The 27,891-nt window shown below is 34.8% G+C and overlaps 1 protein-coding gene across 2 annotated transcripts in view; it reads right to left on the bottom strand.

Moving 5' to 3' along the window:
* The window catches only part of EPHA3 (EPH receptor A3), a 221,491-nt gene that overhangs the window by 19,469 nt on the left and 174,131 nt on the right, over window positions 1–27,891 (bottom strand). For both annotated transcript variants that reach the window (XM_081953309.1, XM_081953310.1), the window contains exons 6-11: window positions 26,297–26,421; window positions 23,522–23,684; window positions 18,379–18,481; window positions 17,543–17,610; window positions 11,689–11,814; window positions 5,365–5,550 (exon numbers count right to left, since the gene is read on the bottom strand). In XM_081953309.1, the coding sequence (XP_081809435.1) occupies window positions 5,365–5,550; window positions 11,689–11,814; window positions 17,543–17,610; window positions 18,379–18,481; window positions 23,522–23,684; window positions 26,297–26,421 (771 nt within the window). The remainder of the gene's footprint in view (window positions 1–5,364; window positions 5,551–11,688; window positions 11,815–17,542; window positions 17,611–18,378; window positions 18,482–23,521; window positions 23,685–26,296; window positions 26,422–27,891) is intronic.

The following is a 27,891-nucleotide window of genomic DNA, read 5'->3' as shown; positions in this document are numbered from 1 at the left end:
TTAGCCAATGGCAAATGTGCTATGTTTAATTATCCCAAGTGCTAAGTAGTTGAGGAATAGAATTTCACATCCTCTATTCTAACAGCCTTTTCACTGTCTAATGACAAGTGAACACAGTTCTTTCATGTGGCCTTTTGTGAAGAAACACTGCCATGATTATGCTCCAATGAATCTTTACAACAGCCATAACTCAAATGTTTCTAGTCAAGTCTGACATAAGTTATGGCCTGGGAACCAACTTCCTCTCTCCCAACATACATACAACATAATCCACTTAGCAACTGCTTTAGCCCATTTGGGATAAGGGTACCTTTATTCAGCACTTTCAATTCATTGTCAATAAAAACACCTGAGTGTAGTATGGTATTGACATAATTTATTAATAATTACATTTCATCTGAAAACAGATGCCAGAATTATGGACTGCTTTTGCAGTATGCTGCTCTTTCAGTGGAAACATTTTTAAACGACTCTAGGTATCTGGATTGATAAAGTTAAACCACTAATTTAATTTTAATTCATTTTATTTTTTAATTAATTAAATTAATTAATTTTAATTTTATCACAGAAACATAGTCTTTATACCTCAGCCAGGAAAGAGTTTAGCATAATTGGGAAATTGTGCATGTTTTAAAATCATTTCAACCACATATTGCTGTATTCCATCTCAATTTTCTTTGGACAAAATTAAGAATATTTTTGGAGAAACAAAGAATATGTCACAACTCTCACCTGTCTTAATATGATTAAAAAAACGTAAAGATACTCATAAATGATTTAAATGACTAATTGAAATACAATTGATTTTTATTTTTTAGTGAAATATAGTATTTTTCATAAAATAATGTAAAAATACAATGCCACAATGCAATACAACTATCCAAAATATAAATTAATAAAACAATGAAAAGCATTTAAAATTATTAAATGCACATTTCCTTCTTTATATTTATTCTATCTGAGCAGATTTTCACATAGTTAAGCTGCAAATGAACAAGCAATCAGAAACACATGTTCTAAGGACAACTTATTTCTACAGCAACATATTATGTTCATTTATCAAAATGTAGCCATTTATATGATAACAACTTGTTTCAACAGTGTTTCTAAATTTTATTATAGTAAAACCTGCTGTAAATTATTACTAAACTAAGCAGAACATGTGTGTTGGCTATTAGAAGTGCTGTCTGTAAAGCACCTTGGAGACTAGCATTGGAGACTAGCATAGAAACAAATATTAAACAGGGGACTAATTCAGTTCTGGAAAAATAGACTGAACTCTTCTTTAGCCTGTGCACCTTATCATATCTCTAGTGAGCAGTAAGCCACACAGCTGCTGAACAGTGTATGTGCCAATGTTCTAACCAAGGGTTTCCTACAGATGACAGCCATGAAAGTTGTTAAGAATTATCCCATAGTGCAATCAGCATGAATAGCTTATTTGTAAAGGCTATCCATCAAAATTTGGTTTGCTACAGAAAATCCCAATGCCAATTAATCATATGTATCATTAGGAAAGTATGGTTGGCGCATTCCTTTCAAAAAGAACACCCGTGGATAATCTACAAACTTCCTCTATTTCTTTGAAATAATTCCAGCCAAACTTTAAGGATTGCAGAATTACCGGTAAAATATAAGTCAAAAGCACTGAGATATTTTTCATTATAATTTATCAATACAGAAAGAAAAATATACTTGGGTTTTAAAAACTTAATGGTAATTCAAAACATTTTTCACAAAAATAATTTGAAAGCTAAAAATAATATAGAGTATTTTTATTTTTTATTTTTGCTTTTACCTATAACAAACATCTTTAGAATGTACTTAAGATTTATTAGGCTTATCTACAGTGATGGCATGCTTGTGACTATAAGTGCTAGCACAATAGATTCATCACTAATAGGTTACTACCCCCCTCTTCAAAAAAAAAACCCTCCTCACAGGTTTCGTGAGTAGGCAAGGAACTATGGTTTAGAAATTTATCTGAGAAGTTTTAAGGAGTTTTAAGAAAGCTAAATTAGGAAGAGACCATAAGAATAAGCTCTTAAGGAAGATAGAAAATATTGCAACAGACTAAGTAATAAGAACATGGGAAAAATCCCGATGAGACAAAGCAGCAAGGAAAATATTGACAGAAAAGAACTACTTTTATATAATATGTTTTGGAGGAACAGGGTACTCACTATTGCCACCGATTGGTTCAGAGGTGGTATTCAGCAGGTTCTGACCAGTTCTGGAGAACCGGTAGTGGGAATTTGGAGTAGTTTGAAAAACCGGTAAATACCCGCTTTGACTGGTCCTGCCCCCATCTATTCTCTGCCACCCAAATCCCAGCTGATCGAAAGGAAATGGGGATTGTGCAGTAACATTCCCTTGGAGAGGGGAGTGAATAGAGATTTTACAGTATCTTTCCCCTGCCATGCCCACCAAAATTTTGAATCTGACCATTGGATTGGTTGTATTGTAAAGTATACCTGAGCGACTTACAACTTTTTTTTTGAATGAGTCCTGCTTTGGCTCTTTCACTAGAATGTTGAGTGGGAAGTGAGGAGACTGGTACACCCAAAATTGGATTGAAACAAATATGCTGAAAACTATGAAGTACATGAGGAGGATTTCAATATGATCCTACATCATATATCTGAGAAGTTCATCTTTTTATTCTTTTAATAATATTTTAATGACAAATCTGGAGAGACTCTGAAAGCCATGCCCCAAAGTTTTATAATCTAAGACCTGAAACCACGATAATTTTTTTGATCATTGTTCTATGCACAAGCAAAGTACCTTTGCAAAATGTGTCACCTCTCCCATCCATCACTATCAATCCATCATTGAAGGATTATGTATACATTATGTATGAATACTATAATGCAGTAGTCCCCATGTTTATGGCTTGGTGGCCCAGCTATGGGAGAGAGGGAAACTGGGCCCCGTGAGTGCCAGGCTGATGGTGCACATGTGCCCAAAGTTCTTGCGCAAGTGGCATGCCGGCATGCATGCGCACATCTCAATCTGTGTGACAGGGACACCAATGTGCACATGCATGAGTGCCCACTGTCCTGTCGCTTGCACAAGTTGAGCTGCGTGCACGCACACTTCAACCAGTCATTCACACGGCCCATTTCTAAGTAACCCACTGTCTGGTAATGGTCATGCCCTGGTGTTGGAGACCCATGCTATAATGCATTTGAATAAAGAAGTCATTTAGAGAAGAGGTACTCCACCAATAAACTAGAGAAGCTCTATATTACTACAAAAAAGAAATAAATAGTGATGGTGCTAAAGACACTGAAATAAAGTTTATAACAATATTATATTAGTGGTGGGTGAAAAGAAGAGAGATCTGAGGCCAAGGTGGATATCTAAGGGTTTTTAGTGTACACCATATGAGTAGATAATTAATATAATTCTAGTAATTTAATAAAACTTTTTAAATATTTTAAATAGTCAGTTCCCTCCCCCAATATTATTATATTTGTGGCAATATTACCAATAAGTAATGTAAATTTATCAATATACTAATCAACAACACTCTTGGCAAGTTATCAGTTGGAAGTTCATATTTGCTACATTTATGCTTTCAGCTATTACTGCTGTTCAAATAAATGCTGAGTAAGAAATTAAAGTATTACAAAGTTCAATTATTAGTTTTTTTGTTTGCTTCCTGAAAATAGTTCTTCAAATATTTGCCAGATACTGACACCCTGAGGTAATATGCAGTATGATTTTCCAAGTCTAGCCAGAATGTCTGCAGCTGTTTAAGAGCAATCAATGTCAAAGCAGAATCCAGTACTTTCTAATACTGAATGACAACTGTAAAACATTATCATTTTTATTACCACAGGAGGGTGTACAGTGCACATTATAATTTTAAAAATCTACAATGGATTCATAGCAGGATTCTTCATTTTCTAAAATTGTATTTCAATATAAATTTAAACTACAACATTGAAAATGTTGTGCTTCTTTGTATACTTCACCATACTTCTTTGGATATTACAATAGTTCCATTTTGTAACACTAGAAGATATTGTAATATTCAGGAGCTGCTGTTAAATATAAGCATTCTCCAAACAATGCCAACATATTTATAGCTCAAACTATACCTGCATTGCATTATAGTCTATTTCACCCACAACTAATTGCAAGCATTTTAGTTAAATTACATGACACGGTAAAGGCATAGCATGGATTATCCTTCTGTTTTAAAATGTATGTAAAATTCTGAGTGTTGAGACTCTGCCCAGATTAAAATCAAAACCTAACATAATATGCCATAGTTTTAAAAAGTTTCCACTGACAATAATGGCGTTTTTAAAAAGGATGATTTATTTGCAGATTTCATTGTAGCTCAAGTGTTACAAAAATCAAAAATAAGAGTGGCAGCTAATTTGGAAAAGGATACAAGACACTCTAATGCAAATATTTTAAAAAACAAGAAGTGGAAAATGTAGCAAGTATTCTATGGCTAACAGAAGCTATTAGTTCTGTCCATCACCCAGAGACTGTAACTGGCTAGAAAAATGGGCTGGCAGAGTCAGGTGGGTGGTAAAAAGTCTGTCTATACAAAACTTACAGAATCCAAGAATATACAAGTAAGTAGGCACCCAAACATGAACTGCTGAGACACTGCCCGAGAAATGGGAAAAAGATCAAGCAGAGGTAGTACCAGAACAAGACAAGTATCATAGTATAGTATAGTATACCATAACAAGAGAAGACCCTGCATGAGATATATGATCTAGACAGAGCTGAAAATGGAAGCCATTGGGAATGTGTCTGGAATGTCTGAATTAAAAGATAGCACTGAGGCATTGATCATAGCAGCCCAGGCATCAGATGATCCATAGAAGCAGGGGTATACCTGACAGGATCCAAGGTGCAAACTGTGCAAAGAGGCCTTAGAGGTAGTTCAACAGATCGTAGTGTGGTTTAAGGTATAGAAAGGAACAGCGCTATAAACCAAGAGACTGAGTTCTAGTCCACCCTTAGGCTTCGAATCCAGCTTAGTGACGTTGGGCCAGTCACTTTCTCTTAACCCAACCTATCACACATAGATGTTGTGAGCCAAAGACAAGATGAGTAATATGTATGAAAATATTGGTGACATGCAAGTTGGCTGAGCAGGTCAGATATTTTTAATGAAATAACCCATTGCAAATAAGTTTGCAATTGTAGGCTGGGTGGTAACGGCAATCAAATGGCCCTTTCGATGCTTACTAGCAGCCATTAAATAAAATAAGGGGAGAGGGATGTTTCCTTTAAATTCAGATACCCAATGGAAATAGGCCTCAGCAACTTTTCTTTCAAGCAGATCTTTCTAATCTTTCTAAATATTATTTATTTCAGCAGTTAACTTACTTTTGGTGACCACGCCTTCTAACCGGATTATATTGGGATGATCAAATTGTCCCATGATGCTTGCTTCTCCAAGGAAATCTCTTCTCTGTTTCTCTGTGTAACCAACCTTCAGGGTTTTAATGGCAACTGATATTTCCTTTTTGGAAGGAAGTTTTAGGCGACCACTACATACTTCTCCAAACTCACCTGTCAGTAAATGCAAACAGAAAAATTTTGAATTTCTAGCTAGAGATCATGACAGATTAACAAGCTCAGAAATCTATACTTTCAGTCTACACTGTGGCTTTTTGCTCTTCTGGAATATTGCACATAGTCCAACTGTCCAATTCTGGAATCCGCCTGAAACATTTCTTTTTCTTGAGATATGTATTTGATGGACCTAATGTAATGTCAGATAACTACTTTCAAGGTTAGTTGCAACATTCCAGCAGAATAGGAACAGATGTTCCAAACATCTATTTTAAGCAAGACTTACATATACAAAGTTTTATAAAATTCTTGTCAGTGAACAGTGCTGTTCAACAATATAATGCAACTGTTAAGTAATCTGATAAAACAAACTTTGTAAAGTATGCATGTAAAATGTTTTTGCATGATTGTAAATTTTTTAAAAAACATTTTGTTTAAAGAATCATAGGAAGAGTTGCTGAAGATATAAGAGATAATATAATGCATTCAAGAGACCATAAAAACAATAACAACAACAAAATTTACCAGTATTTGACCCTACATGAAATCACAGCTGCCTATATACTCTACTAAGGTCAATATTCAAATAAGAACATTAAGTAAATGCCATTAATTTAGAATAACTTACTCAGTATTGAAACTTGAAATTCAATACTATACAGATTTAAGCAAAAAAAAAAAAGTGCAAGCTTGGTGCTATATATTTAAGACTCTCCTAGCTATTTATGTTAAGATTTTAACACCTTTAACACTTAACTGTTATCACTATGTACCTATCACAGTGTTATAATCAGAGCACTTTTATTTATAGTCTGCACAAATTTAGCCAGGGACGTGCGGTCAGGGGAGGCAGGGGAGGCAGAGCCTCACCTCTCTTCATGAAATAATATTATATACTATATATATATATATATATATATATATATATATATATATATATATATATATATATATATATATATATATATATATATATATATATATATAATATTATAATATTATATACATCCAGCCGGCCGCGCCCGGGAGCTGCGGAGGCAGAAATGTTGTCGGCGCTCCCGGATGACGAAGCCACGAAAGCGACTGGGGAACGATGAGAACCTTCCTGCCTCTGCAGTCGCGAGGAGCGTGCAAAGTCCAGCAGAGGCAGGAAGGTTCTCGTTGTTCCCCAGTCACTTTCGAGGACTGCGGAGCGCGAGCCGGCAGAGCACGCTCAGGAAGGCAGGGAATGGGATCACGTGTGCTGGAGGCTGAGGCAGTCTCAGCCTCCAGCACACGTGGTCCCATTCCCCGCCTTCCTGATGACATCACCAGCCTCACCAGCCATAAACCTCACCGCACGTCACTGAATTTAGCTATTAATGATACAAAATAGAACAGTAAAAATTACAGTCATTTTGAAGCTTGATGTTTAACAAGTGGACTTTCTTTTCCCTTAAGATGTTCTCCTCATACTGGTATGTAATAAATTATATTAATGAGTAAACATGCAGTTCAAGGCTATTTTTTCTTGCTCTTTCATAAAGCCCAGTCTTTTTTATTTTCCAGAAGCCTTGTACACGCTTAAAGCTTTCTGAAATCTTAGAGGCATATAAGTTCTATTATTATTTTTGGTTGGGAAGTTGTCTGAATATACAGAACGATATTGTCCCCATATAAGAGCATTTCACATCTCTCTTTTTTAATTCTAGTAGCCTAGCACTAAATATATCATATTCTAACAAAACATACGTTGATTTTGGATGGGATGTGTGTGTGTGTCTTCTTCTAATACTTTCTCATGTTTTACAGAATGTGTCAAGCAAATCCAGATTGGGTTGTGTGATTATATAACAACTATGACATAAATTATTAGATCATTTACATAAATGTTGAACTCTATATAAAGATGTACACACAGATGGATAGTGTCATGGCAGAAAAATGATTAAATATAATTTGTATTTATTAAAAATTAATAATTAAAATGTTTTAACTGTACCTAAATAATGGTCTTCTACCTATCACATAAAGTATGTAATTTGATGGTGTTTACTGAAAATCATATATTCTGGTTACAAAAATACATAGGTACCATAAATGTATCTTCCACATTTTTATTTTGTTCATTTTTAAGACAAGACTCAGTGTTTGGTTTTGGTAAATACTTGGTAAATAATTCCATTAGTATATTCAATTACAGGCTGCAATATTTTAGTCACTATGTTGGGGTACCTTGTAATTCACTGTTTACTTCTGTTATTTAAAAAAAAGTCTTGACTTTAAATCTTGCAATCACTTCTTGTGATGCAATTTCATCTATGCTACCCTAAATATAAATAAATTTATATTTCATTATCACAAGCGTTATTAGGAACGTAATGTTGTTAACAGTCTTCATATGAGGCAGCTTCAGTTCAGTACTGTTCTATCAACAGTACTCTCTGGTTTAAAGTACTTCATTAAAATATGGCACACACATTTAAGGTTTTATTTTAAATTATGTGATTAATGTGATTAACAAAATATGGAAATTCAGCATGTGAACTCACATCTTGCAGTATGGATATAAAAAGGCAAACATGCTGCCAGGTTATGCCTGAATTCTAGTGATTACATGACATAACCAGACAGCTGTCTTGGCAACAGTGCAGAAATGTTTGCCACTGACTTCTTGTTAAATTATTTGCAGCCTGATATTCTCCAGAGATCATTTAACTCATATGAACCAGGTCTAACCTCGCTTATCTGCTGCGCATCAAAAAGGTCAGCCAGATGCTGCCACCTGCTGAGACTTTATGCATTTACACTCTATTAAGCCATAGGCGTTCTGAAGCTAGGAAAGGAAGGAAGCAAATGGGAAGTGACTGATGATCTGCAATCAGATGAATATATTATTCAACATAGTCTCTTAGTCTCAGGTATCTGTCATAGATCTAATGAGCTTTTATGAGCTATACAAAATTAAAAAGGTCTGACTTTCCCCATTCTGTGTTTTAGGGAAAGATAAGGATCTATGACCCTGCTGTCCAAGAAGGAATCCTAGATGACTTTTCTTAAAAAATTTTAAAATTTGGTTCACATTACAAGCCCATATAAGAGCAATTTGTCTGGTTTCAATCTGAACTGTATGGAAAAAGAAGGTTATAGATGCATACAGATAAATCATGTGCTCTATTACATTATTTCAATCTACTCAGAAGATCTGGGATGTTTTTACCAATTTAGGCACTTTCTGCCTCAACCACTTCCATTTTGGTGGCAATTTGAACATGAGGTAATAGTAGCTGTAATTGTTTTTTTTTCTCCTTCCCTGCTAAGTATGCTCTAAATCAAATCCTTGTTCAGCAGAGTCCTCCTTGACATTCTTTTTCCTGCTCCAGTAAGACAAATGCCTTACCTGAGCTGAAACCTTTTGTGCTGAAACCTTCATTAGGGAGAACAGGATAATCTATCAATGCTAGGCTAGATAACTCAGTAAGTAAGGAAGTAAAATTCATTCAAGGAAGCCTTGCTTCATCTCTCATTCTCAACTGTGAGAATGTTGCTTTTTAGAGAACTTAGAGAGGAGCAGAGACAGGTCTGCCTCACAACATTCACATCAAAATGCTTTCCCTTAAACCATTCTGTCCGCCATGAACTTACACAGTTTAGTTAGATTTTACATAGAATTATGTATGAGTTCTTTTTGCATTGCTTTGTTCTTTATATTTCCCCATTTTTTTCTGTTCAGCTTCCCCCATCCCCATTTCAGAATATTTAGAAGTGACTTTTCATTAAATTTTTTCCCAAGATTGCAGAGTTGCATGGCTACTCATTTCAGAATTGGGATATGGTTTGCTGAATTCTGTAATTCTGCCTCTGGCCAGTCAGATTTTTTAAAAAGCTATATAGCTGGGCTGACTGAAGAAGTCCTTGACAAAAGTGTTAAGAATGCTCCAGCTGGATAAACTAGGGTGTGGAAGAAGCATGACCTTAAAGGTTCATTTAAATATACCATGAATGACTTAGCACAGGGCTGTCAAACTTGCACCCAGAGCTGGATGTGTAATGCCTGATTTAACGAAGTGGAAAAGTCGAGATACTTCACATGATGTCACCATGATGACACAAGTTTGACACCCCTGATTCATGATGTCTTTATTAATTGGGTTATATTAAAAATATCTGAGCCATAAAACAATTGAAAAGTCTATGTGTTTTACTATTAAAAAGCAGAATGCACTAGAGGGGAAGAATGAGATTCCTGTTGCAAATTGCACATTATAAGCAAAGAGTACAAGGTAAAGCTGTCTTCATTTTAATTAGAATACAGCAAACCACTTATTTGACTATCATTTCCAAAAGTGACCCGAAGAGCCCATTGTTAAGTAATTGTTAAAAAACCAATTTAATTTATCTTAAAGTCTTGGGAGCAAAATGAAAGACATTAAGATGAAATGGCATAGCATTTATCATTAAATAAATACTGTAGCTGTTAGAAAGCATAAGTGTCTTTTGATTTGAAAACTTTTGGAGTTTTCCAAACCCAATCTGAAAACTCATTGCAGTTATTAGGCTGAATACATTGAACAGATTCAGTCAGTATCACTTAACAATCTTTAGCAGAGAGTTATACAAATTCAGTATCTTAGACTATACATAAGAAATTAAAACAAAACAAAACAAAACAAAACAAAACAAAGACCCCAAGACATGCAGGGGAATGTCACTTTATACTTCTTCCTAAATTTACTTTCAATTTCTTTTTTGTATGTTAAAATTTACAATGGCAAGAGGAATGGGTTTGACCTGATGCTAAAGAAAACAGCATTCTCTGTTAAAATCTAAAATGAATGTAACCTTTCCCTCTCCAATAGTTAATACTTAGATAATTAAACATTTCTAAAAACTTTTTAATAGATCACTTTTTCATAGCAAAAACTTGTTTTCACAATCCCCAATATATGTAAGATGATAGCTAAATGAAAACCAGATATTTAAATCCATATTTATAAAATTTCTATTTCCCTGTCTATTCTAAATGTGTGCCACTTTACTGATCATCTTTTGCTTTGGCGTAGAGATTGACACGGTGGCTCAGTGGCTAAGATGCTGACCTTTTAGATTAGAAAGGTCGGCAGTTTGGCGGTTCAAATCCCTAGCGTCACGTAACGGAGTGAGCTCCTGTTACTTGTCCCAGCTTCTCCCAACCTATCAGTTTGAAAGCATGTAAAAATGCAAGTAGAAAAATAGGAACAACCTTTGGTGGGAAAGGTAACAGTGTTCCGTGTGCCTTTGGAGTTTTGTCATGCCGGCCACATGACCTTGGAGATGTCTTTGGACAGTGTTGGCTCTTTGGCTTTAAAATGGAGATGAGCACCACCCCGTAGAGTTGGGAATGACTAGCACATATGTGCGAAGAGAACCTTTACCTTTTAGCAATTGTAACATACAGTTCTAAATACTATCTTCAATATATATTACTTGAAATCTGCAAAGTACTTTGCATTTAAATTCAGAAGCAAATTCAAATGTAAATTATATGATTTGTTCTTGGCAAGAGATAGATTGGAAACAGCTGGATTCTGCATTTTCTAATATAGGTTAGGGCTTTTTTTCCTGTCCTAGAATTCTAAAAGAACTCCATATTTATAGTACGTGGGGTGAATTAATGTCTTAATTCCACAACTGTGTGTGACTAAATTATATATCCTTAAGTGTATAAATTTTATATCTTTACAGTACTTCTCATTCTCTAGTTTGGTATCACCTAGGCTCATAAAGACTAACATTCAAATTTAGCACACCAGTTTTTAATATTGTAGTCCTAACAAAGCTTGATCAGTTGTGGAATGTATAGATGTTTGTCCCCAAAGGGCCAGCCAACATTACTGTTTTTGCTTTTTGTGTACTAACACAATACTTGAAATGCATTCATAAATATTATGTTTCAACTTAGCCAGAGCTATAATGATATGAATGGTATGTTACCTAGGCTGAAAAAGACATTAGCTCTGTCAGTCTGGCTGATGTTCTAAACCCAGAATGAAAGATCAACATTCTTTAACGATTAGTAACACAAGACATTTTATTGAACAAAATGACTACATCTGAAAAGTTTGCAATAGCAATTGGAATAACATGGCATGGTGATTGTCATTATTAATATTTTACCTGCCCCAACGACTTTATCAATAGCTATGCTGGAAGCCTCCAGTTCTCTGGCAAATTCATGAACAGCTAGATTGGGATCTTCATATGTATGTGGATCCACATATGTCCTGAGTCCAGGAAGCTTCACTGGGTAAAAAAAAATAATCCAAAATATATGGATAAATAATCACAAACACAAAAACTTAATGATTCCATAAAAGAACATGCACAAAATGCTTGAAATAAATTCTTCTGGAAAAAAATGTACTTTTTTTTTATAGAACACCACTTTTTAGGACAAGTAATAATTTATTTCAACAATAACAATTATAAAGGACTATAATATGATCATTTTCTTTATATTCCAGAAGACTGGAAAAATAGTCAAATAATATTTTCTCCTTTTATAGCTTTAGTCACTTTTGTACAGATGATACCATAATATCAACAGCATTTCTTACTAAATGTATCAAAATATTTTCCATTGCTTAATAATGTTAGCTGCCCCATTGAGGAAGAAAGACATTCCCTGAGATAAAAAAATAAAGATTATCTGTTTAATCGATTAATTTATATGATTTCATCTCATTTCATACAGGTAATTGTGGGTGGCATTCAAGGATTAAAAACATAAAAACCCACAATATACAATCCTTGGCTCCCATGTATATTCTAGAAAATGGGTCCGAAACCTCTGGGCCGTGACCTACGAGTGTGCCATGAGCAACTGAGTCATGGAAACGGCAGGTGAGCATATGTGTGATCAAGGAGTGCAAATGGTGCACCCACTTCATCAGTGGTGGGTTGCAGGCGGTATGGCCCCTGTACGGGTGTACCGATGCCTTCTGGCCGCACCGGGTACTGTTCCAGTATGGTGCTCCAGAGGGCCCATCTGAGCTCTTACCTGTATTTGAGCTCTTTGGCACTTCTGCGCACATGCACGGAGCATATGGCGCCTGCGCAATGCTACGCTGAGCAGGTGGAGTATCGTGCGGGCATCGTGGAGTTAAGAATGCATGCGTGTGCTGCATGTGGGGGACACTGGGCCCATTGCACCGTACCAGTTGCAACAGGATCCGGAACCCACCACTGGCATGCATGCTTGTTAGCCGCTCATGAGGAACCATCCCATTTCTTTCCATCAGTCCCCAAAGCTGGAAAAATTGGGGTTCTTGTGTCTATTCCTGAGCCCTGTAATTAGATCAGCCTTCTTTAGGCCTTCTTTGCTAACGGCTTGCTCCAATGTCCTGCCCAGAAATATAATAGGTTTTGAAATGTTCTATTTATAGTTTCATAAAGAATGTAATAATTGTGATGGATTGTGCCTCTGAAGGGGATGTAGTGTGATAAGCTAGGTAAGGGGCCATGCAAGGGACAACACAGCCCAAAGTGGATAGGATACAGATGAACAGAATTAGGATAGCCATTCCCTAGAGCAGGGGTGTCAAACTGGCGGCCTGCGAGCTGGATGCATCACGCGCAGGCCACGCCCACCACAGCATGGCCTGCAGGGGAAATGGAAAAAACATCACAAATGTTGCATGATGGCAATGTGACTTAGCAAGTTTGACAAACATGCCCTAGAATCTTCCAGGATATATCCCTTGGGATGGGATTAGTAAAGGTTTAGTCTGATAAGATTCTGTCTACTCAATGTAAGCAAATAAAGAACTGAACTGTGTTGCTTGATGTTATTCTTGTGCTAGGCCTGATAACAATTGACTTCAAGGATTGGTTGCTATCTCTGTAGCAGAGGTAGGTTGCTCCTGGTTTGGCCCGGATCGGGTGAATCATTAGTGGTGGTGGTGGGATGCTCCGTCCACCTGCCCAGATGCTTCTGCACTTGCGCAGAAGGGTCACGAGCATGTGAGCCTACATGAGTGAACTGGTAGTAAAAAAAATGGAAATCCACCACTGCTTTGTAGCAATGCTTTGGAACTTTGGAAAACCCATTCATTGAAAACTAGACATCTGTTTTTTATATGTGCTCAAATTTGAAGTGGAATAACAATCATTTTAAAATCTTCCTACCCTCTTCTAAATCATTCTTTACCATTGTATTTTATTTAATGTTTAAATATAAAGAATTACAAAAGCCTTCTGTGTCCCATCTACTGTCTGCTTTAAAAACAGACCTAATAGAAATAGAGAAACTAAACAGAGAAATGGAAATTCCTTTTCTGGTAATATTAGAATTCGGTGTCAGCCAATGAAGTTGATTGGCAACACATTCAAGCCAGACAAAATTTCTGTTTAAATATTCTTAGGCTCCAAAGACATAACAAGACTCCCAAGACTTGACAATTTTAATGACCATTCTATATAGAAATCTACATACATGGGCAACTGCAAACTGTTTTACACAGTTTTAGCTAGCCATGTTGAGGTAAACGATTAGACATGTGATATGTCCTACATAAAGCTACAATGCTGACCATCACAATATATGGCCAATAACCCAAATTACTTTATAGAGGTGTTAGATGAATGTGTAGAGGACTCTTAGCAACCTAATGATGGTTGATAAGAGAAGAGAATATTATGGAAGCTCTTTAGGGAAGCACCTGAGTGTGGCAAACAGATTGCCGAACTGAATATTTCTTCAATCTGATTCACATCAGAACTCTTTATCTGCGCTTGGCTAATGTACCAAACCAGCTGCTGTAAGACTTTAAGCGCATTACAAATGCTTACTTCCTTTGTTCTAATGCTAATTGCCTCCAATACAATTTAAGGAAACCATTCAGAACAGAGAGACATTGCTTTGCCTAAAATGACATGCATTGTTTTCTATAAGACTAAAGTCTATTGAAGTTAACATTACAACACAACTTTCTGAAAAAACAGCAACAATTAAAACACATGGACAACTTGCCAGAGGGGTTTAAGTCTCAAAAGAGTTCCCTGCCATCCATGCTGGTTCTGTTATATATCCTTCCTGCCCCTTAAAACTAAGTAACCTTCCAAAATTACAAAACTTGGAATTTTTTTTGTCAGCGCTCAGAAGTGTTATGTTCCTATTTGACTGTCTTGTAACAGAAAATAAACACACACACAAATATTGAGTTGCAGAACTTTATCACTACTTTTATAAGAGCAGCATCAGTTCTGTCTTATCAGATGAATTACCCCACAATAAATGAAAAAGTTAAAAAGAGTTGGCCTCTGAAGGGCAAACAGATGAATTTAAGAAAGAAAATTATATTTTGATATTGTGAAAGAGGAAATAAGATTGCCGGGAACTGTTAGTGGCTGAGACTTTTTCCCTGCTAGCAATTCAGAATCAGACTGGAGTAAGTCAGGAATTTATGGCCAATGTGGAAAAAATTTATTCCAGACACAGATTTCGTTTTATACTGTTGCAATTAATCCAGAAGAATAGTGTTTGCTGTATTTACATGCACTTCACGTGCCAAGGAACTCCAAAATATGTCCCGTGCTGTTGAGTTTACAGTCTCCTCATGCAAACTTGGGAAGAACAAATTAAGTTTGGAGGTCCCAGCAGGAGAAAATATTTTTTTTTGTATAAAACTTTTGTGATATGCACGCTAATAAAACATGTCACAGTTAAACTGTTTGGAGTGTTAAGTTTTTAACAGCAAAATGTTTAATGTTATGAAGTCATGAAAAGGAAGCAGAATATTTGAAAATGTTTTAAATAAAACCAGAACTCCTCAATGCTTGATTCAGAAGCTTGTTTCAAATGTCAGATGTTTGCCCTGGAATTTATTTTAGTAGAATGAAAGACGACCACCTATGAGTATTTTTCTGAGTGCATTTCTATCACCACTTAATAGTCCAAAGCTAGCCATGATGATGCATATAACATTAATGGGACACATTTTCCAGTTCGGCTTCCAGACATTATTAAACCACCAGAATTTATCATTTTAGAAACAAGTTTTCCATCCTGGCAAGAAACAAACTTTGTTAGTAAACCATAAATTGTTCCATATATGTGTGGGGACACACAGAAAGAGGGAGAGAGAGAGAGAGAGACAGAGAGAGGGAGGGAAGGAGAGAGGGAGGAAGAGAGAGAGAGATAATAATTCTATTATCAAACATTTTTTTTCAGAAAAAAGAGGGATTTAAAAAAATCTTATTAAGTATGAATTTTGTTATGGAGACTTTTAAAATGTAGCATCAGTTTTAAAATCTAATTAAATACACAAAATTAAGATGCATACTTTTACTGTAAAGATTCTAGATATAAACAATTTGAAGCTTCTGTCACTTTAACAGTTGTATTTAGGTGCAGGCTTCAATTATTAGAATGACAAATAAACTACAATACATAAAGTGAATTTTGCTTATAGGAAATCATATTTTAAGCATTTTACTTTCTTTTTGTGACTTGATTAGGAATAAAAGAGTACAAAGTAAAATGTGTAATACAGAGAATATATGTTGCATTGATAAATGAGAAGTACCCCAAGCTTAAAAAAATAGAATTATATAGATATAATTATATAGTCCCTTTTTCCCAACCATTTGCTCTTAGAAGGAAATATCAACCATATTTCTTTGCAAGCAGTAGTTTTGATTTAAATAACTTTTGTCCTAATTCAACATAATAGATGTGCAAAATAAATTTCAAATCATACCTAGAAATACACTCTTTTTTACCCATACCCCTATCTCTTCTATTGTAACACGTCTGTTTGGATCAGTTACTATCAGCAGTTCAAAAGGAGATTTTTCATACAGTTATAATATAGGTTCATCTAAAGACATATAGTCCTTATATTAACAGAGTTTCAAAATGTAATCATATTTTTACACTGTTCACAATATAAAATTACTAAAATGTTTGTTGTTTTACAAGATTACATTTCATATATATAAGAATCAATAATTTATTATTGGAAGTATCAATAAACATTGCATAGTGCCAACTTGTCAAATCTGGTCAATTTTCAATAATGTCAGAAATAGTTTAAGAAGTTAGCAGAGAGTAATAGTGAATGAACATACTGGTATTATTTTATTGTTCTGTAAGCAATATATTTTTCTTGATCCTAAAACTCATGATATTACAAATATTACTAAACCAAAGTCCTCAACAAAACTATTCTGCTTCCACTGAAAAATAATTCTGAGGGTTGATTAAAAAAAGAATTTGATACATCTCTGTGGAGATTCTTAGTCCAGGACATAGTTGTCTCAAATGTACTTTTTCAAAAGACAACTGGATTGGTTTTTTTTTCTGAGGAAGAAGAAGTTTTGCTTCTCATCTAAGAAACTCATGGCAGGATGGTAGGGGTAAATGAAAGGATTAGTTCTGACAGGATGGGGAGCATTTGGAGGTATCATACTTCTTTGCAGTCTTCTGGTCTTTTTCTTCCTCAGGGAAAAAAACACCTTTGATACCAGAATAGGATATGTTAAACTGATTGTATCACAAGGAAGAATAAAAAAATAGATTTGCCTACATTGATAAGTGGTACCGCTTATCATTCATGTCCCCAAAATTTATAGTGAACTACTGCTATGCTGGGGTTAACTGATCCCTATATTTAAACTACAGCAAAGAGAATGGCAAATAGCATTAAAACTAAGAGTTGTTCTAATGTTCATTATTGCAGAGCTACCATCTCCTATGATTTTATCTAAAGTGTGCTACAACGGGCTTAGATATTGGCAAAGAACATGATTTTATTAATGAACTCTGAAATATGATGCTATTGCAGAATGGGACAACTATGATAAAAAGAAAATTTGTCCCTTCCTTAATTTGTATGTCTCTGAAAAAAGAATAATGTATATCCAGATATCTATAGCTACCAAACTTTGCATTACACTATTACTAAGCTGTAAATTTAGAGTACATATGAATTTGATTAAATCAGTGATTGGCACAACTTTTGTCACTTACAATGGCCATTCCCAAAATACAGTCTTTTCTCATAAGAGCCATGTTTTGATTTATTATGTCCGCAGAATCTAAAAGCAATAAGAGATAAGAATATTAGAAACATATTATAGACAGCTATTTATGTAAATTTATGTGCAACACAATTATAAACATGAACAACTTCAATATTTTATCTAAATATCTTAACATTTATAGTCTATGAACCCTACAAAGCTGAGGTAAATTTATGGAAATATAAGAAGGGAATATAAGGAGTAACATATTGATTTTTCATTCATTTAATTTTCCGCACAATTGTCTATAAATAGTTGTTTTTAACAGTTTAATAGGACTAGAGCTGCTATAGTTAATAGGCCATGTCATGTACTCCCCTATGACTTTTGGCTCAGAACATGGCAGTAAAGACTATATCATCGTATTTCCAACTGTGTCAACTTTTCATTCCATAAAACTATTTTATATATTTCTGTAATTATTTTAAAAAATATATACTGTAAATGTCTATTTTGAATGTATTAAAGTATAAATTTCAAATATTTTTTTTCAATATATGTATATACATTTCTAATATTTTAAAATACATTTTAACATGCTTTGGGTATCAATTTTGAACTGAGAACTGCAGAGCAAAATTCAAAGAAATATGAAACCCAAAGGATAACCACAGCCAAAGTTGCACATAATTCCAGGAAGTACGAATCAGATCAATTTGCTTTGAAACGCATACCAAATTAAATCCTTGAGTATCCTTGACAGTATCTTGTTGACAGTGCTTATCATTCTACTGCAGGCTTTAAGAAATAAAATCCAATGTGTAAAAGGAATGAAGAACTAACCTTCCAATCAAAATGTAAACCACAATTGTGAGCAGAATAATTGCTACGGCAGCTGAAACAGCAATCATTACAACCTGACTATTCTCACTGGAGATGGAGAAAGCTAAAAGTGAAAAAGAAAAAAAGGAGAGAGAAGGATTGAAACAAAAAGCCGTAAATACAACAGCGCTGGTAACTGGAGGAAGATAAAAATGTTATTGGGGCATCGTTTTTTTTTTTTTTTTTTTTTTTTTTTTTGTAATAAAATTTTATTGGTTTTTCAAAATTTATAGGGAAAAGGGTAAATGGACAGGTATACAAATTTTGGCAGTTGCAAAGTGTGTGAGGCCCCCCTCCCTCCATACCCATAGCGTACATTTATATATAATGCATTAGTATATAATTGATTATAATCAGCATATTAGTTCTATTATTAAATTCAATCAAATTAAACATTACAATATAAAATCCAAATATAATTCCATTTTCACTTTCGGTCAATTTATAATAATATGATTTTCATATTTATTTCTGTGATCTGAGTCTTCTTGCTATTGCCCCATCTCCCTCCACTGGCAGAGCTCTGGCCCCTCCCGTGTCCTGCGTGTCCGTTGTAGTGTCTGGTGGTTTCTCTAGGAGTGTTTTATTTTTTTCCATAAAGGCCTGCGCCTCTATGGGTGAATTAATTCTGATTCTTGTCTCCTCCCAGAATATCAGCATACCTTCAGGCATCAACCATCTAAACCACACCCCTTTCTGGTATAATTTATTCGCTAATTGCGAATAATTTTTTCTTTTTTCTCTAATCTTCTTAGGGATCTGCTTCAGAATGGTTATCTCCATATCATGATATGTCAATGCTTGCCCCCTTTGTACACCCAGAATTTCATCTCTTGTGGTTTTTCTAAGGAATTTAATGTGAACCTCCCTGGGTAAATTGTGTGTTCTAGCATAAGCTGAGTTCACTCTATAAACCAGATCTATATCCCACCCCATCTGTTGTTTTTCTTTGTGTGTATAGTCAGCCAGAATGTTTGTCATGATGTCCCTTATATTTTCCCCATCTTCTTCTATAACATTTTGAAATCTAAGATAATAGGACATTCTCTCAAATTCTAATTTCATCTGTTGGATGTCAAGATCTTTGTTCCCTTTCTGCACAGCTTCCACCACCCCCCTCACCTCCTCCACCCCCCCTTCCACAAGATTCAGTCTTTGTGAGTTCTTATATATTTGGGCTTGATTTTCTTTAATTTCATCTTTCATTTCCCTTAACTGTTTCTTGATTTCCTCCTGGCCCAGTAGAATTTGTTGAAGCATTTGTTGAAAGTCCATCTCTGTAGTCTTATGTTGCATCAGTTCTGTTATCTTTGACTGTGTGGCTGGACTGGATGTTGCGGATGTTGGAGCAGAAGTGGCAAAGCCAGGTTTTCCAGGAGGGGGTCTTTTAGATGCCATCCTTTATAACGTTAAAAGTTCAGTCCAAATATGAAGTAAGCAATTAGAAAAGAAGGGTAGCCAGGTGAATCCGGGAGCAGAATAACCAGGCAGAAGAGAATCTCTCCAATAAGTCTGGCAATAGATAGAAAATTTCCCCTAGAAGGTTAAAAAAATACCAATCCACAAGAGGATCCTCTGGGAGACACGGAGACAAAGACCGGAAGCCTGAATTTTAAAGGTGGAGTCAGGTTTCAGAGTTCATAAAGACAACGGAAGTGTGCCATCTTGCCCTGCCAGTTTTGGGCACAGAGGCGTAACAAAGTTTTAAAAAGTTCCAAAAGTCCTCAAATCATTGTAATATGTAAAATTAAATTGAAAAGAAAATCATCTCAGCCTAAGTGAGGCTTCATTCGTTGGCTCTCCCCCCTCCTCCTTCCCCGGGGGCTGAGAGCAAAATTGTTTCTTGCCGCTTGTCCAAGGGGGGGGGGGAAACCCCCCTCCCTCCAGCCGCACCTCCAAAATGCTCCGAAAGTTGTTTTAAAGTTTTAAAAGCTGAATCAAATCTTCATGCAAAGTAGGGGATGAAGAGAGAGGCAACCTCACCGCACCGCAGCTGCTTCCTTCAATTGTAGCATTCTCCAGTCGGCTTGTAGCGAGGCGCGAGGCGTGGAAACGCGATGCGCCCTCCGAGCTTGCTCCCCGGTGCCTTGGGCGCGCGAGAGAGCCCCCGCCGGCTGCCGCCGCTGCAGGAGACCTCCGCGATGCCGCCCCTCCGGCAGGACCCCTCTGCGGGGTGTCCTGTGCCCCCCAAGGAGTGGGGAAGCCCACCGGGGAGCCGGAGCGGGCAAAGAGCTGCCCGTCGCCGCCGCCGCCGGAACCGGAACTCCATTGGGGCATCGTTTTGTTTTTAGCTTACAAAACAGTTGTTACTCCTTTTCTCCCTATTTACCTTTTAGAAAATCCTTTATAGAAATAAAAATAAATGATATGATTGCCAAGAAAATAAAAAGAGAAAAAAAGCAATATTTGCTATACTGCTGAGAAATACAAGATTCATTTGTACAACAGTTTCCTGGCTCAAGAACCTTGATATGCTGAAATTTAAGTTGGACTAACTTTTAGGTCACAGGAACCAGAAAGGCATTTTTAAACACCATTTAATTCTACATGCAAGAATTGAAATCCCTCTTTTCCCATCCAGCCCACTTCCCCCTTCTCCTTGAATATAAGGACAGAGTGACTAGGGAATGCAAATTTAGTAACCTAAAAGTATAGTTTTACTTTCAGAATATTATCCATTTCCACCACAGAAAAGAATTATTTCCTTCCAAGACATCAGCGTTACAAAAGCAAACAGGACTTGTTCATGTAGGCAAAATGTAGGCAAGAAGATGATATTGCTTTAGTAAGCTTTAAAAAGGGTCAAATTAAAAAAAATCTTTAACAAAAGAAACAGGTTTCAAGAACATAATGACTTAATAGCTGAGAAGATATTTTCTTAGAAGTAGTGTTTTCTAACTGAAATAAGACATATTTTCATGAAAATGACACTCTAGCTTAAAAGGCGTGAAGATAATTATATATATATATATATATATATATATATATATATATATATATATATATATATATATATATATATATATATATATATATATATATATATATATATATATATATATGGCTAAAATTAATAGATGTCATAGATGTGTTGTAGTTTTTAGGGATTCAAATCAGGTATCATATAAACAGAATAAGAATTTCTAGGACATTTCTCCTTAATAAAATATGTAGTTCATATCTATAAGGCTCAAAGAAGTTTTGTGTTAACTCAGTTCCTACAATAAATAAATAAACCTGGACAATTCATCTCTGGAATTATCATGCTGAAATAATATCTAATATAAACAGTATTTAAGAATTTTAATCTTGACTGGATCATATTCACATTTTCAAGCACAAGGTATTATATTTTTTTAAAAAAGTTAAGTTACACAAATTCATTATTGCAATCTGTTCTCAACTAATATTAGAATAAATAAAAATCTTCTATATGTAACACAAAGCTGTTATCAAATTTATTCTATTATTTTTCCAGTCATTCACACATTTTATTTCATATGTAAAATATATGATCATATTTATTCTCCTTGTTCTCCCATAAACTAAGTTTAAAAAGATTTTAATTTGCCATTTATTTATAATCAGGTTACTGAAAAAATAATAATTTTTTTGACTAAAAGAGTAGCTCTAGTTACTTTATAGTTAAGTGCAAAAAATTTTTAAAAGATACAAATCTTCAAAGTATAAATATTTCAAATGTGAATGGCTTGAAATAGCAATTAATTGAAACTCAAATGTGAGTCAGTAGTGTGATATGGTTACATAATAAGCATTAGCAGAAGAATATTTTCTCAATCATTGGATATAATAGAGGTTTTTTTTTTTTAATTCTGCTTAGATGCTCTTTTTGGTCAGAGTGCTTCTTGAATACTGTGTCCAGTTCTGGGCACCACACTGTAAACAAAAGGAACCAAAACAGATTCGAATTTCCAATACAAAAGGGATGAATACTCTTCAAAAAATGTCATGAAACTCAAGGCGGGTTCTTCGTACATTTGCAGAAAGCATGTTCTCAAGGACATAAATCTGAAACATCACAATTTATTTAAATGCTCTCGGATACAAGAAAAAATTGGCACATTGGAAAAGAAGAACCTCACTGACACTATCAGAATGGAATATGAAAATTGGAGAATATGCAGGAATGGAAAAATTAATAATTAATTTTATTAATACATTAATACAATTAATTCCATAATATACAATAAGTCCAACAAAATATAATAAAGAACATCTCCCATATATACTGTACTACACAGTAGGCCAAATGGGATATGCTTTTTTTTTAGGAAGAAAGTTATAATAGCTGAAAACATTGATATAATTACTCAAATTGATTTTTAATGTAAAGTATAAATATCTAGATGTGATTAACTGTTGTGGAAATAAATAAATGGGAAAAGAAGTTAAACATTACGTTTTACTATTATGCTTTCATTTATGACTGGAAACTATTATTTGATAGAAAAATATAAGTAAGAATGTGTCAGACATATAAGTGTCACTTGAAAATCTGGAATTAAAAAAACCTGATGAATTCACTAATTAACTTCAATTAAATGGAAGATTCTCTCCCAAATGGGATTTTATTTTGAGAAAACAATATTGAACTGTTTTGGGGAAGAAAAGGATTCAGAAATCTATTTCCAGCTGACTGAAAAAAAATTGTTTTAAATATATACCATTAGCACTGCAATAACCAGCAAAATTACTGAAACAAATGTACCACCATGTGGCTTTTAAATACTTAGAAAGAAAGTTTAGACTTCTCAAGTTCACTCAGCAAGACCAGATTATGACCTTGCATACATTTGATATTTCTCTCCAGCATCAGTTCCACCTAGTGCAAGATTCATTGAATTCTGGAAAAATAAATAAGTTATGACAGGAGACAGTACAGCATATCTTGATATATTTCTGAAAACATGTTTCAAGAATAATGACAAAATATAGAAATTTATATACATGTTATCCAGAAAGCCAGATCGTAAATATAAAATCATATTTGCTGAACTATGGACGATATGAAACTATTCAGCCATATAATTTTGAAGTTGTGCAGGAAAACATTTAAAATCATTTTTTTTTTGCAAATACTTACAGTCTGGACTGGTTTCAAACTCAAATTTGCGGCTGTTGGTGCCATATCCTGCAGCAGTTCGGGCTCTGATTTGGAAAACATAAGTGGTGTCTGGCTTAAGGCCATTAATAGTAACATTCATAGTTTTTGCTCTCAGAATGGTGTAGCTTGTCTCTTGTTCCTGCTTTAGAAAAAGAAATGGGCCTCATTAAAATCCAGGTAGTCAAACCTGGTTGCCATAATGAATGAGTTTATTTCATTTTCATAGCAGTTCTCGTTCCATATTATTCCAGCTGTGCAAACAGCATTTTTGAGTGCAAGTTAATTGTATTCATTGTACATTTTATCTTCTGTAGCCAGAATGGCTAAAGATATTTTGTGTTTGATATAATCATAGATGCCCTTTCTGAGAATTGTTTTGGTGTATTAAGATTTTTCAATAGAGTGCAATCAATCTTTTTTATCTTGCCTCCTCAAATACATTGCATGATTAGACCCTAGAGAAGGAAATTAGATTTCCATCCTAGAACCTTTTTTGTCTTCAAAAGAAGAATTACAATAAAGTTGACAATATGTACAACTATTCTCCCAGATATTTCCATTTCAAATCTGATCTCAACTGTTTTACAACTTGGGATAAAAAGATCTCCTTTTTCCTTCATCATTTTTACATGCTATTTATAAGAAATCATGTCTTATGTTTTGTAAAAATGGGATTCCTTTTTGCAAATAAGTACCCTGGTGTTGTGGCTTTTCATGAAAAGGTAAACATTAAGAAATGTATGAACCAACAGCATTAGTGGAATAGGTGTGTATTCATAAGAGTGGCACAGAGGAAATGCAGACAGTCTCAGATCAAATTTGCTTCGTTTCCAATCTGAGATGAATAAAACATGCAGGAGTTCCTGATCATTTGAGTTTGGCTCTCAGCTTTAGCACTAAATTACTCTGGTTAGTGTATTTGAAGATAAGTCACTAGTGTAACTTGGCTACCTCTTTCAATATTCTTAGATATTACTTGTAAAGTTTCAATTATGTTAGAAATTATGTAGATCAGAGATTATCTCATTTGTGATCTGACTCAGGTGCTGGGTAATATGTATGCAGCAGTGGTAGGTTCCAGATCCTGTTGCAACCGGTATGGTGCAAGGGGGCCCGGTGTCCACCACATGAACATGTACAGCACACATGTACCACATGAACGTGATGCCTCTGCGATGCTCTAGCTGCTCGGCAATGTATTGCGCAGGTGCTGTAAGCTCCATGTGCGTAAGCTCCGAAAAGCTCAAATACAGGTAAGGACGGTGGGTGGGCAGGTGGGCCCTCTGGAGCATCATACTGGAACAGTACCGTAGGCACCGTAACCCACCACTAGTATGCAGTTACTGTATATTTCATTTACTGTGGCCATGTTTCAACATCTTAAAATGGTAAGTTTTTCTACTACCACTGAAAGGAAGAAAAATTCTGATTTTTTATGAATGTACTGCTGCACATATGGATTTAGGAATAATTCAGCTTCTGTTGTTTATTTTAACATTTCAGTGATGTAGCTGACATTAACGAAAGTTATAAGACTAAGATGCAACTCTATGTACCTCAACTTAAATATATAATATTACTGTCTAAATAGTGAATATACAATTCATAGTTTCCTCTCTGTATAACTCCAACACAGCAAAATATTATGAAATACCTAGTAAACAGTTTTTTTTAGAGTTGAAGTAATGCTATAAAAGTTACTTTTTTTGTCATAAGGTGTGTCTTCATTTTATAAACTTAAAGATAGTTCTTGAATTATGACTGTCACAGAGCTTACCCATTAGGATCATAAATTGTGATGATAATAAAACAGGCCATCATGTGACCAATCCAATTTTATGATCTTTTTTGTGGCAGGCAAGCAAATTACTATGGCCGTTAAATAAAATATAATGTAATATATCTGCTACATTTTGCATGATGGTTAATGCAACTGATTACAGTTGCAAATGGCTAATGTAACACTATTAAACTAGTAATACTGCATACATCTAGTATAACATACATTATGTCTATATGTAAAACCCACACATATACAATCCAGACATAGTTCATTATACATGGTTGAGGATAGTAGGAAGATGAAAATATCCCTACATTATATAAGAAAACTGACAATAACATTTTAAATTTTAATTTGTCCTTGCCAAATTTTTCATTGTGTGACTCTATCTAGAACTCATTTCAAACCTTTACATTTCAAACCAAGAGGATGACCTTTACAAATGTTAATTACTTCCTAGCAGGAAGTGAGAATAAGGAATGGAATTTCTGATATATGGAAAAGTCAGCATTGTTTGTCACTGGCCTTCCTGCAAAACTAGAGCTAAGACATTGGAATATTTTGAATGTATTTTTGGCTTGCATACTTACAAAAGTTTACAAAATCCTGATTAATATAAAATACATTATCTAATCTCATTTATTTTATGTTCTTCATAAAGAAACCCCTATTACATAAACATTAGATGCTTGTATTCTTAAATCAGGATAACATCTTCATTTATATTAAATACAACCTTTAAAATATGATGATAAAATATTAAAGTTGCTTACTTCAGATATCCCTTAATATGAGCACTACTAGAATGCAAATGTTATTCTATATTTCACTCACAAAACATGGGGAAGCTAGTAGAGGAACCATGAGCCCATTTAAACTATACTTCACTTTCGCGTTCACTTATCGTTATCCAAGCTAGAGTTGACTTTTCCCTGTCCCTTTGGGGTCTTAAGGTCTTAAGGTCTTCTCACCTTTTCATAGTACTTGACTTCATAGTCCAAGATGATCCCATTTGGGTGTTCAGGTTCTTGCCAAGACAGAGAGACACTGTTTCTAGAGTTCCGGTCCTTTCTGATTGTTGTAATAGGTGATGGAGCTGAAGGAAGAAAAAAAAGAAGAAGGTGGTTAAGGATGAAAACAAATGTACTAAACCTTGCAAAGAACAGGAGGTTTGATTTAAATAGAACCTGAGTATAAACCTGGACTTGGATCAACCCTTAATAGCTGGATTGTAGACTTCTTATTCAAGCCTTGAAGCAGGATACCCTGAAGGAAAATAAGTTAGACTTATTCTTGCTAGTACCATAGTGGTGAATGAGCAGATGTTTCTAATCTGCTACCATAATGTAAGCAATGAAATTCAGTTGCTATATTAAAATGTGAAGCCAACAGGGAGAGTTCTGTCTATTCATTAGAGTCTGTGCTATTATTACCGAAATCTGTAGCTCATTGATAATGTTCCTCCTGTCAGATGTATAATGTAACTGAATACATTATGGACAAAATCCCAAGAGCTCCATTGTTACTAATAGTCATCAGTGTGCTGTTAAACGTCTTATTTTTGGTGACATTTTCCATGTTTTTCCTATATCTCACTCTGATTAATAAATTTCTCCCACATTTTTAATAATTTTCTATGAAGCTCAGTTAAAGACACATATTTCAGAATAGTATCAGGCACACATGCACAAACTCTCTCTCTCTCTCTCTCTCTCTCTCTCTCTCTCTCTCTCTCTCTCACACACACACACACACACACACACACACACCCCACAGAAAGAGGGAAAGAGAGAGAGAGAGATGTAGGGAATGAGATTATTTGTGTATGATGACTGGAAACAGAAATTTGTTAGATATAATAATCATATGATTTTTTAAAAAATACATTCAAATTATTATTTAAAGGCTTTACTGCCTATTGACCAGAATGCATTATGACTATATTAAATCACTCTAATTTCATTGACTGTTATTAACTGTTATAAAATAGAAAAATTCCAATTCAATGTATAAATTATATGTGCAAACTGATGTATATAAACATTCACAAACACACACACACACACACACACACACACACAACTTATTCTATGAATCCTAGAAAAAGAGTGAAGACCGAGCAATAAAGAAGATTTAAATATATTGATTTAAAACAACTTTAATTGTTATAAACCAAATATTGAATCAGTCTACTTTATCCAAATCTATCTGACAAAAAGGTTCCATATATTAATTAAACAGTTTTTTAAAAAAAAATATTGCATTGTTTTCTTAAAAACAGCTTTTAACAGCTTTGCCATCATAAGAAAATAAAAGATGATAAATTAATGTTGAGTGAATGGGATATGAGATTTCATAGGTACTTCAATCACAGGATGCCAAGGCATGTTTAAGATACACAGAAACACATACATCATTCAACCGCATCTCTTTTAACCTGCTTAGCTTTCCTCTTTGAATTAAATCCCAAGGAAAGACATCATACTGAGGAGACATGCATACTCTTCTCCTCCCCCCCCCAGCCATGGGGGTTTGGGGGTTGATGAAAAATTCCAAAGTATGTTCC

The sequence above is a fragment of the Natrix helvetica genome (assembly GCF_964273705.1).
Source record: "Natrix helvetica genome assembly, chromosome: 4".
Classification (NCBI taxonomy): Eukaryota; Metazoa; Chordata; class Lepidosauria; order Squamata; family Natricidae; genus Natrix; species Natrix helvetica.
This window is presented reverse-complemented; position numbering and strand designations above follow the sequence as displayed.